This window comes from Brassica napus, chromosome C2 (genome assembly GCF_020379485.1).
Source record: "Brassica napus cultivar Da-Ae chromosome C2, Da-Ae, whole genome shotgun sequence".
Taxonomy (NCBI): domain Eukaryota; kingdom Viridiplantae; phylum Streptophyta; class Magnoliopsida; order Brassicales; family Brassicaceae; genus Brassica; species Brassica napus.
In genome coordinates this window covers 16,512,462-16,524,715 of record NC_063445.1, presented here as the reverse complement: position 1 = coordinate 16,524,715, position 12,254 = coordinate 16,512,462, and the positions used below count along the sequence as shown (strand labels likewise).

At 35.2% G+C, this 12,254-nt stretch overlaps 1 protein-coding gene, 1 long non-coding RNA gene and 1 other non-coding gene across 3 annotated transcripts; 1 reads left to right on the top strand and 2 right to left on the bottom strand.

Moving 5' to 3' along the window:
* Positions 1 to 3,744: 3,744 nt before the first annotated feature.
* On the bottom strand, positions 3,745 to 5,241 carry LOC106372951 (60S ribosomal protein L17-2). The gene is made up of 6 exons (XM_013813202.3): positions 5,139 to 5,241; positions 5,007 to 5,043; positions 4,874 to 4,914; positions 4,186 to 4,519; positions 4,035 to 4,102; positions 3,745 to 3,946 (listed from the first exon to the last, which is right to left on the bottom strand). The coding sequence occupies exons 1-6, from the start codon at positions 5,139 to 5,141 to the stop codon at positions 3,902 to 3,904; spliced, it is 528 nt and encodes a 175-aa protein (XP_013668656.2). The 5' UTR covers positions 5,142 to 5,241; the 3' UTR covers positions 3,745 to 3,901.
* LOC125582837 lies at positions 4,653 to 4,785 on the bottom strand. The gene has a single exon (XR_007320282.1). It is a non-coding gene; the product is annotated as a small nucleolar RNA snoR74 (small nucleolar RNA).
* A 108-nt stretch (positions 5,242 to 5,349) lies between the features above and the next one.
* On the top strand, positions 5,350 to 8,378 carry LOC106374328. Its single transcript, XR_001274901.3, has 2 exons — positions 5,350 to 6,256; positions 6,331 to 8,378. It is a non-coding gene; the product is annotated as an uncharacterized LOC106374328 (long non-coding RNA).
* The last annotated feature ends 3,876 nt before the right edge of the window (positions 8,379 to 12,254 follow it).

Genomic DNA, 12,254 nt, shown 5'->3' with positions numbered 1-12,254 from the left:
AAATAATCATTCAATACCGCAAATATGTATTATCACCAATCAATCAATATTCCCCATTGCTTTTTACTTAAAACCGCAGTTGTCCTGTACCGCACTCTAATTCCGCACGAACCGTAGTTGCACCGTCCCGCACTTCAATCCTGCGCCGTTTTTATTACCAAATCTACTGTCACCACCTCAGTTTGATAAAAAGAGAGAGAGGTGTGTGTGGCGAGAGACTCAAGATAGAGTTAATAGGTTTACGAGATTAGAGGTTGACAACCAAAAAGGTTTACGAGATTGGACAAAAAGAAGCTGAGGACTTTTTGAAACAAATATTTACTTTAATGTCAGCGATTAGATCAACTTAGTCAGTAACAAATCCAAAGGCCACTATTAAGCTCTTCACTCCATAGACCAGCTTTATGCAATCATTATTATCATCATCACTCCAAAGACCAGATATATGCATAAATAGGTAAACAGTAGTTACTAGACGGTGGTGAACTACTTACAAAGAGTTTGCATAAAAATTAGAGTAAAGATAATATCCAGGGGCACTGTTGTAATATAGTAAGGTAGTTCCTAATATAAGTAGTCATCTCTCGAGACTCTTACTTCTCGCATATTTTTCTCTCTCTTTATTGCTAAATACTCGTTCCGTTTCAAAAAGATAGATTTTTATGAAAAAAATTTGTTTCACAAAGATATATATTTTGTGTTTTCTATGATAAAATTGTAAACTTCAAAAAAGTTAATTGATTTTATTGAATTACTCTTGGTTAAAAGATATTAAAAATTGAAAATTATAGAAAACGATACATTTATTATACTGATTTAATGTGTTTTCTTAATATGTGTGAAAATGCCAGAAAGTTTATCTTTCTAAAACAGAAAGAGTACTTGACTCGGATGCTCTAAAGATTTCTTGTATTGCAGGTTGGGATCGAGTGAAAAGAATGAGCATCTTGCTTTACAGGAATTATCTGCAAAAAAGGTTAGTTATATCAAGAATATGACTGGAATTACTAATTTAGTTCAAATGTTTCGGGGAAAAAAAGGATTGTAATTACATACTAGGTTGGGATGGAGTGAAATATTGAAAATATAAAAATATTAATTATGTATAATAATATACAACTTCAACTTATAGACAATTATATTGCAACACATGTATAATCATTTGATTGTCTTCACCAAGTTAACAAAATGAAAATAAAATTTGTAGCAAGAAATTTAAAATTAGTAAATACATGATCTTGAACGCCATTGTGGTTGTAATGATTCTGTATGTATGAGAATAATAAGGAATAATGATGACACATGATACAGAAAATCAAGCCGACGGAGATGATACAGAAATTAAGGGTATGAATTGTAAAATCAGTTCGAGCGTTGCAAATCATGCAGATCAAGCAGGATAAGTGCAGATCAAACAAGACAAGTACAGAATAAGTGGATCATGCAGGAGAACTACAGATCAAGCATATAAAGTAATTTATTATAAATTATGAAAGGCAAAAACAGTTCAAAACTATAAATAATATATTAAAACAATAAAAACTACACCAAAATATCAAAACAAATATCTCAAATGTTGTAGAATCGACCGAAATGTCTGTAGAAATTTTCATAAGATACTTGTACTTCTTATATTTTTATTCTGGTTGATCAAGTTTTTCTTTGGAGAACCGGAAGGTTACGCTAATATTAAACTTTTGGTTGGACTTATCACCGCAAAACTTTCTACTAGTGGGTGTAGAATCCTTAAAACGGTAATTGGTTATAAAAATTAGTTGACCGTACAACTCAATAAATACTCGTTCTCGGTTAAGAGTTCATCTAAAATTGTCTTCTCTCGATAGATTTACAAAATTTCAATCATTTACCTATATATTAACTATTTTAAAACATAAAAAAAATATTAATTACTTATCCATGTTGACATTTATGTAGGAAGATTTTTATCTTCTTCTTTAGAAAATGTTGTGTTTTGTTGGCGATTGGACATCATGTTTATAATTTTAAAATGACAAAAATAGTATTAATGTGAGCTATATAGTTTGAGTTAATCATCGTACATTATTTATAAAATCAGATAAATATATTTTAAGTTAAGTGTGTAACAAAATTATTTATTGGCCAAAAAAAAAAAAAAAATAGATCAACACCACCAAATGTTAGCGGATGAGATCTGCATGCAGATCAATAAACATATCAATAAATGTGGTCATATATATATATAATTTTACTCCTACTTCTTTTTTACACTAAAAAAATGTGGTGTTGATAAATTTTATATATATGACCACATTTATTGATCTGCATGCAGATCTCACCCGCTAACATTTGGTGGTGTTGATCTGTTTTTTTTTCTTTTTTGGCCAATAAATAATTTTGCTACAAACACTTAACTTAAAATATATTTATCTGACTTTATATATAATGTACGATGATTATGATTAGCTCAAACTATATAGCTCACATTAATACTATTTTTGTCATTTTAAAATTATAAACATGATGTCTAATCGCCGACAAACACACAACATTTTCTAAAGAAGAAGATATAAATCTTCCTACATAAATATCGGCACAGATAAGTAATTAATAATTTTTATGTTTTAAAATAGTCAATATATAGCTAAATGATTGAAATATTGTAAATCTATTGAGAGAAGACAAATTTAAATGGACTCTTAACCGAGAACGAGTATTTATTGAGTTGTACGATCAACTATTTTTTATGACCAATTACCGTTTTAAAGATTCTACACCCACTAGTAGAATGTTTTGCGGTGATAAGTTCAACCAAGAGTTTAATATTAGTGTAACCTTCCGATTCTTCAAAGAAAAACTCGATCAACTAAAGTGAAAATAGAAGAAGTACAAGTATCTTATGAAAAATTCTAGAGGCATTTCGGTCGATTTTATAACAATTAAGATATTTGTTTTGATATTTTAGCGTAGTTTTTATTGTTTCAATATATAATTTATAGTTTTGAACTGCTTTCGTAATTCATAATTTATAATAAATTACTCTATCTGCTTGATCTGCATTTCTCCTGCATGAACTGTATTTTATCTGCTTGATCTGCACTTGTTCCGTTTGATCTTTACTTGTCCCGCTTGATCTGCATTATCTGCTTGATCTGTAACGCTTAAACTGCTTTTACCATTCATATCCTTTTAAGTGTTGGTTGGTTCAATATATGTAGTCCCCATGATATATATATATACTTCAACTAACATATGTTTCAATAATATATGATGATAAATGGTGTTACGACGAAAATAGTTACCCAGATATTACTCAGTGTTCGTAATTAATTAATTTAAATTAATTTTAAATGTAGTGGTAGAATCTGTAAATAAAAAAATACAAAAAAATAGTTAATTTATTGTAAATGTAATGACTAAATGTGTAAATAAAAATAATAATGTTATCTATATTTTCAAACAATTCTCATTTATATCGTTATTTGTTTCCGAACAGTACCAAAAAATATTTCAGTTTTAATAATATATATAAAATTGATGTCTTGCTAACCATATGACATTAAAGATAAGAAATCGTCTAAAATGGCTGGACCATTCTGTCATATTCAGATAATTGGTAATAAGTGATCCGAAGAACAGCTGAGTTAATGAAGTTTCAACAAGTGGAAGATGACATAAAGCCTCAATCCTGTCACTACTACCAGTCTCTTAAGGTTGATACATCCTGGCTTTAACCAGACGAGTTGGAAGGAGAAGACCAAGACGGGGTATAAACTTAGCGGAACTAGTAACCATCATCAAACAGCAACACTGAACAAAAGATCCAACAAAAAACATATCTATCGTCTTGACAAGATGGAGAAAAATGAAACAAAATCTCTTTCAACAACACAAAAAGGAGACTAAAAAAAACAAAGAAAGCTTAAGCTGCTGATTTCTTAGACTTAGCTGCCAACTGCGTCTCCGGCTACAAATATCAAAAACAACATAACATGAAAATCACTCTTATTAACATGCTTAAATCCGGGATTTAACAATGGGAACAGAGTTAATACCTCTTTCTTGACAGACTCTTCTTTCTCAGACAAAATCAACTCAATGTGGCATGGGTTTGACATGTAAGCTACAAACAAGAAAAGAAACAATGCGAGTCAAACAAGAGGAAAAAAACATAAACCAATGAGAGAAGTGAATTACAAAACTTACGATTGATTCTTCCGTGGGCACGGTAAGTCCTTCTCCTTTGCTTTGCGGCCTGGTTCACTTGGATGTGTGATATGAAGAGGGCATCAACATCCAAACCTTTCACCTCAGCATTGCTCTCAGCGTTCTTAAGCAAATCAAGAACGAACTGAGCAGACTTCGCAGGCCAACGTCCCTGACCATTAGAGTGCCTGTTCTTGGCTTGGGCAGTCCTTCCAACACCTCTGCAGAAACGGGTGAAGGGAATGGCTTGCTTGTGAGCTATCACATCTTCAAGGTACCTCTTCGCCTTGAGCAATGGTAGCTTCCTGATGGCGTGCGCTGTTTCACGGGTGTTCTGTATCAAACAACAAGACAAAAAAAACACTATAAGAACTCATCGACAGAACAAGAAAACCAAACAAAGAACGAGAAATGTGGGATCATTTACTGAACCGTAAGTCACTAAAATAAGACATAAACTAAGAAATCAGTGTACCATCATGTACTGAACCTTTTAGTTGTAATAAAATCAAAACTCAGATTCACCCAATCACGATGACCAATTCAATTTCCCTGAAGTATACGTGAGATCTGTCAAATGCAACAGAGCTCTGCTTTTTCTAAATCAGGTTTTCCTTAGATAAGACTAACCTACCATTCCCTTACATCAAACTCTTAAAAAAAAAAAGACAAGAGAGAATGTTATTACCTTGAAGTGAACCCTAAGGTCGGATCCTCTAGCCTTACAAGCTGCAATGATCAAACGCAGATTTTTAGCAAAAGAATTAATCAAAATCGAATAGAAAAAAGGGTAAAATGGTACTGAGATCAAGGAGGTTTACACTTGGTCTGATTGTCGGGTTCTTGAGAGTACTTCACCTAGCGAAACGCAGAATAACAAAAATCAGAAGGCTGAGTCTAGGTTAAATCTGTGCAATATGAGGTAAAAGAGATGATGCGTGAGAGAAGCTTACCATTGCTGCTAAACGGGAGAATTGGCTGCAGAAACGATGAGAGAAGTGTAACGAAGACTTTATATTAGGCGAAACGACATAAACCCTAATTGGTCTAGGAAAGTGGGCCTGTTAATTTCATGGGCTAACCCGTTAATACTTTATGGATTGGCCTATTCTGCTTCTTCCGCTTTGTGACTATCTTCTCTCACTAATGTTAGTACCAAATACGAGGTTTCAGTGGTTACCTATTGGTATGAAAGCCGCTAGAATTTCACGGTATAATATTTTGAGAGGTTTCAGTGGTTATGATTTCATATTATAAGTTCAAAGATACATAAAATGATCTATAAACGACATGAATTAATATAATGCATTACTGATTTTGAGTCATATGCCACGAAACTTAACATGATACAGAGTCGAAATACAACTGTAAACCAATTATGCATTATCTCATAATATTAAAGAGAAATTGATTGAAAGTATCAAACAATGCATCAGGTGTCTGTTTAAGACCTCAAGAACTTGGTGAAAGTCATAAACAGCTTGAACATACATAGTTGAAAAATATGGTGGTTTGCGATGCATATATCGTTCCAATATGAGTACTGTTGATGTTTGAACATTTGCAATGTATGATTGCTTTTCTTTTTTGAAAAAAAAAATAGTAAAAATTCGAGTAATTTGATAATTAAATTAATTTTTATTACATTTTTATTATATTTTTAGTATAATTATTTTTTGGTTTAAAATTTTATTTATCATATTTTAAGTTTGAAAGTATTAAAGGAATTTGTGGTGGGTATATATTTTTTTGTTTAAATAGTGAGTATATATGAAAGGGAACATATTAGAAAAATGGAAATAACAATGTTCAACCTATCAATATGGTGAGAGAGCGCCCTATTGTTCTATATGCACCCCTAATATCTAGACGTCTAAAGTTTCCAAATCTCTCTCTCTCTCCTCTCTCTCTCTCTCTCTCTCTCTCTCTCCACACCAGTCTCGAAATGAGTACATAGCAGATCCATAACTTTAACAGTCCGCCGATAAGAATGATCCTAAAGCTCTTCTCGAAAGATTCACCTTTGAACACTAGCATCATTAGTGATGTGATTATAGACCAAGTTTACAAGGTAAGCATTATGGTAGTTGTTGATTAAACTTTGATTTGTAATAAGATTTTTGTTGGTTCATGTTCGAATCGCAGGTTCTCGTGATTGGAAATTCTAAGGTTTCAACTTGGTATAAAGTTGAAACCTTTATTTGGTGACGATTGAGATTATGGGATAAAATTGAAAATTTCTTAATTGATGGTTCTTTATGAGTTATAATGATTTATTGTCAATGTTTTTCTTACACTTTTTTATGTGAATCAATTACAAGAATCAGTTATGCTTCTTGTTCTACGGTACACTTATGTGACTTCACTGATCTACATTAACAGGAGAAGTTTCGGGAAGAGCACTTATATGACCCAGACCTAGGCAAAACGATGACTCTGATGAAGCTAAATGTTGACTAGTTTTGGTTGTTATTAAGCTTTTTAAAGATAACATAACTACTAATATATCATTTAATATAATACTAGATTAGTGATTATTTCTGTGGTCCAAAATAAAGGCGACGGCGATGGCGATAGTGATATTTTTTAGGGTTCTGATGGATTTTCGAAATTTTGATCCGGGGAATCGATGGGGATCTGGAGAGTACGATCGGATTGGGCATCTTTATTCATCGGGAATCAAAGGGATACGGAAGATTCATGGAGATGCCGAAGGAAAAGATCAATTAAATCTTAAGGAAGGTTTCAAGGGAAAAGAAAAGATAGGATTCACAGGATATTGAGCGAAGACGAGGGATAGCTATTGGATCTGGTTGAGGGATTTACGACTGAGGAGCTCTATGAGTATTGATGTTATGGATCAAGTCTTACCCGAAGTGAGATTAAGTACGAAGGAATTGGATTTTGGAGGGGGGGGGGGGGGGAGTTTCAATTGGTTTAATAAGCTCTATGAGTATTGATGTTTTAATTTGTTTCAAGGGTAGAAGGGAAGTAGTTACTGCATTATTATGTTGGTGTGCTTTGATATGCTGGAATAATAATGTTTCTTGGTTTGCACGGTGTCTTGGGTTGTTAAGGGTCACTGTTTTAAACGCTGGTGATGGCTTTTACATCTGGAAATTAAAAAATGGTCATGTTGGGAGAGTCTTTGATATCAATACGGAATCAATGGGACGTGGAAAATGGAGGAGAGAGATACACGTAACCAAATCCGGAATCTTGCTTCAGTTTGGGCATGTGTGCAGACTCTCTTTTCTTAATTGGCAGGAGCGGGAAAGGTTTGAGAATCAGTGGGTGAAGTTCTATAGGTTACAAAGAAGGCTCGAGGGAGGAGGTTCATGGAGACTGGAGTACGTAAAGGAGATCCAGTACATAAGGGTTATATGGCAGTCATTGCATCAAAGTAGAGAGTTTAATGTTGTGTATGAAATGGAATCTGGATTAGTTTTTTCTCTTGATAAGGTGTGATCAGTTTATAAGAGGGTACATATTTCTTTTTGTTCTTGTGTTATAATTTTGTGGAGAGTAAGGTCAATCAGGTCAAACATGACTTTTGTAGTTGTAGACTTTGACGTGCAAACATACAAGGAAGTGTGGTATGTATTAGGCAATTGGTCATATTCAAAAACATCTCTCTTTGATTCTTCTGTGGATTCTATGGTAAAGTGTTGGTTTGAGGACATGAGGAGGAATCTCACTATTGCTGAGTGGAATGGATTTTTCAATATGTTTAATCCGGAGTTTATTAAAAATTATTCCTCTATGATAATGGATTATGATTGGTATTGTATTATTTCATTGTTAACACAGGTTCCCTTCCGGCACTTTGGGAAGCCTTGGAGCTTTTTGATAATATAATATAATTTAAAATTGGTTTGGATTCGTGACTGCCAACTATTTTGGAAAAAATGGTACAATGGTTTACATCAGATTGTTGAACTAGGATGGTGTGGTTTTGTTTTACATGGGTTTGGCGAATACTTGGATGCAGTTCTGATATGGTGGCTGTGGGGTTTTGATGTTAAAACATTTTCGGGTATCATTAAACCTGTATGTTATGGCTCGATGGAGCAATACAAATATTTTTATATATGAAAATATTAAGTTGGAATGTTAGAGGATTCGGAAGTCATTGTACCATAAGTTATCTCCGGGAGATATGACACAAACATAAACCAGATTTTTTATTTTTATCTGAAACGAAACAAGATTTCGAATTCGTACAAGGGTTTCAATCACACTATGGATATGATAGGTTGGTTACTGTGGATCCAAATGGGCGGAGCGGCGGTTTGGCTCTTTTTTATAACAACGAATATCAAGTAAAAATCTTATATTCTAGCAACAGAATGATAGATATAGAGGCGGTGGTCAAAGGAAAGCAATTTTTCCTTACCTTTGTCTATGGGGATCTGGTACAAGAGTTAAGAGAACAGGTATGGGAGAGACTAACTCGGTTTAGATTATCACGATCTGAACCATGGTTTATTATTGGCGATCTAAATAAGATTACGGGGAATCATGAAAAGGATGGGGGAGCACTAAGATGTACAACTTCTTTCATTCCTTTTAACAACATGATAAAAAATAGTGGATTACTAGAATTTCCTGCTCGAGGTAATAAATTTTCTTGGCAAGGAAGGAGGGGCAAAGGAAAAGGAGCAGTGATGGTTAGATTTCGATTGGATCGGGCCTTGGCAAATGAGGAATGGCATACGCTTTTGCCACGCTCTTACACAGAATATCTGAAGATGGTGGGTTCTGATCACCGTCTTGTGGTTGCTTTTCTGGAGGATAATTTATCACGAAAGAGAAAGAGACAGTTCAGGTTTGTTAAGAGATGGGTTGGACAGGAGGGTCTCATGGAATCGATAGTAGCAGGCTGGACAGAAAATCAGGGAGGACAGATTGCAGTTGTTGTTACAAAAATTAATAATTGCCGCCATGAAATATCGTCATGGCGAAAAGATAACCAACCATATGGGAAGGAAAAAATTAAAGATCTTCAACAGGCATTGGAAGAAGTTCAAATGGATAATAATAGAACACAAGAGGAGATTCTTGAGGTATCCAAGAAGTTACAAGAGGCTTATAAGGATGAGGAGGAATATTGGTACCAGAAAAGCCGAAATATGTGGTATTCATTTGGGGATCTTAATACTAAATTTTATCATGTCTTAACAAAGCAGTGTAGGGTTAGCAACAAAGTAGTGGGACTCCATGATGATATGGGTAATTGGATAACAGAGGAGAACAGAGTTGAGAAGGTGTCGGTTGACGGTTGACTATTTTGATGATTTGTTTAGCACCACTGGTCCAACGGAATTTGATAGCTTTTTGGAAGAGATAGTTCTGTCTATCTCCCCTCAAATGAATCAAATTTTATTAAGACTAGCAACGGAGGAAGAAGTTCAATAAGCTTTATTCATGATGCACCCGGAGAAAGCGCCAGGTCCGGATGGAATGACAGTTCTCTTTTTTCAACATTCCTGGCATGTTATTAAGAAGGATGTGGTTGAGATGGTGAATAATTTTCTGGCTACAGGAAATATAGATCCACGTTTAAATATTACTAATATTTGTATGATTCCGAAAATAGAGAGACCTACAAGGATGACGGAACTAATGCCGATAAGTCTATGTAATGTTGGTTATAAGATCATCTCGAAAGTCTTGTGTCAAAGATTGAAAATTTGCCTACCACAACTAATCTCGGAGACACAATCGGCTTTTGTGGCGGGCAGGTTAATATCAGATAATATTCTTATAGCGTAGGAAATGTTTCATGGATTGAGAACCAATAAGTCTTGCCGAAACAAGTTTATGGCGATCAAAACGGATATGAGCAAGTCGTATGATAGGATAGAGTGGAGTTTTATTGAGGCTCTTCTTCACAAAATGGGATTTGATCCTCGATGGATCAATATAATGTTGGAATGTATATCGTCGGTTCAATATAGAGTACTCCTCAATGGTCAGCCACGAGGTCTCATAACCCCCCAGCGGGGCTTACGTCAAGGGGATCCTTTGTCTCCTTATTTATTCATCATGTGCACTGAGGCATTAATTGTGAATATTAAGAAGGCGGAGAGAGCAAAACAATTAACTGGTCTGAAGGTAGCAAGGGCTTGTCCAGCAATTTCTCATTTGCTATTTACAGATGACAGTTTTTTGTTTTGCAAGACAAATAAAGAGGAATGTCAAACCATTCTCAGGATTCTAAAGGAATATGAGACGGACTCAGGGCAACAAAATAATTTCCATAAATCTTCAATTCAATTTGGACATAAAATTGAAGAATCCAGCCGTCAAGAATTGAGAGATATTTTAGGAATCCAGAATATAGGAGGAATGTGATCTTATTAAGATTTACCAGAAAGCCTTGGAGGATCAAAGGTACAAGTGTTTGGCTTTGTACAAGAGCGCTTGAATAATATGGTTAATGGATGGACTTTTCGATTCTTGACTAAAGGAGGAAAAGATGTGATTATAAAATCGGTGGTTACGGCATTGCCAAATCATGTGATGTCTGTTTATCGGTTACCGAAGGCTACAGTTAAAAAGCTAACAAGTGCAGTAGCTCAGTTTTGGTGGAGTCTAGGAGGAAGCACAAAAGGTATGCATTGGAAATCATGAGATAAATTATGTGCTCCTAAAGATAATGGTGGACTAGGCTTTAAGGATCTTATTGATTTTAACACGGCGATGCTTGGAAAGCAATTGTGGAGGCTGATTGAGAAGCCAAATACTCTTTTTCAAGAGTCTTCAAAGGACGGTATTATAGGAATGCTTCACCCTTGGAACCGATCCGTTCATACTCCCCGTCATATGGCTGGAGGAGTATTACTTCTGCTAGATCTTTGGTTTGTAAAGGACTAATTAAAAGGGTGGGAACATGTTCATCTATCTCAGTATGGAATGATCCTTGGATCTCAGCCACTCGCCCGAGACCAGCAAACAAAAACCTTCAAAACAGTTACCCGGACCTTACAGTGGATTCTCTCATTAACTCGGAATCCCGAACATAGAATTTACAGGCAATCAGGGCTTTGGTGGATCCTCATGATGCACAAATTATAGAAAGTATACCTTTGAGTAGAAATCCAATGGAAGATAGGAATGGATGGCATTTCACTAACAATGGGAAATACTCTGTTCAATCAGGTTATCAAGTGGAGCGGGTCTATCCTGATAGGGAAAAACCACCAGAATTTATTGGTCCCACAGTGGATATACTAAAAGCTTTCTGCTGGAAAGTGCGGTGTCCCCCAAAGATACAACATTTCTTATGGCAAATCCTTTCAGGATGTATAGCGGTAATAAAAAATCTACAAACAAGGGGAATACAAGGAGATATACGTTGTGCTCGATGTGGAGATCCGAAGGAATCAATAAACCATGTGTTTTTTGAATGTCCTCCAGCACGTCAAGTATGGGCTTTATCTAAGATACCATCGAACCCCAATATTTTTCCTTTTAGTTCTTTCTTCGCCAACATGGATCACCTATTTTGGAGAGTCAATCCAAGGCTAGATGACCACCAATTTGGATGGATATTGTGGTATATATAGAAAGCTCGAAATAACAAAGTGTTTAGTAATCTGGATATTGATCCAAGGGACACACTGAAAATAGTGGAATTGGAATCAACGCTTTGGGCTGAGGCACAGGTAGTACAGGTTCAAACGAGGGAGCATGAGGCACAGAACAGACCCACAGTACCAACTTCAGGACGATGGTGCTTCATAGATGGTTCATGGAAAGACAAGGATTTATTTTCAGGGCAAGGCTGGTATAACACTTTACCGGGTTTTGATGGTTTACTAGAGGCAAAGAATGTAAGGGCATGTCTTTCACCTCTACACTCGGAGGTGGAGGCATTAATTTGGGCAGTCGAAAATATGAAGAATTTAAGAGAGTTTCAGGTTACGTTTGCAACAGATTGTTCTCAATCGGTGAAGATGGTTTTGGAACCAGAAGAATGACCAGCATTTGGAAGTTACCTGGAAGACATAAAGCTTTTAAAAAGAAGTTTCCTCAACTCAGACATCGTTCATGTACCCCGGACG

What these genes read in the sequence shown, in the direction of transcription:
- LOC106372951 (XM_013813202.3), bottom strand. An exon ending in ACCTTAGGGTTCACTTCAAG is followed by an intron (nt 4,520 to 4,873) that starts GTAATAACATTC and finishes TGTTTGATACAG; the next exon opens with AACACCCGTGAAACAGCGCA. An exon ending in TGCCCACGGAAGAATCAATC is followed by an intron (nt 4,103 to 4,185) that starts GTAAGTTTTGTA and finishes TCTTGTTTGTAG; the next exon opens with CTTACATGTCAAACCCATGC.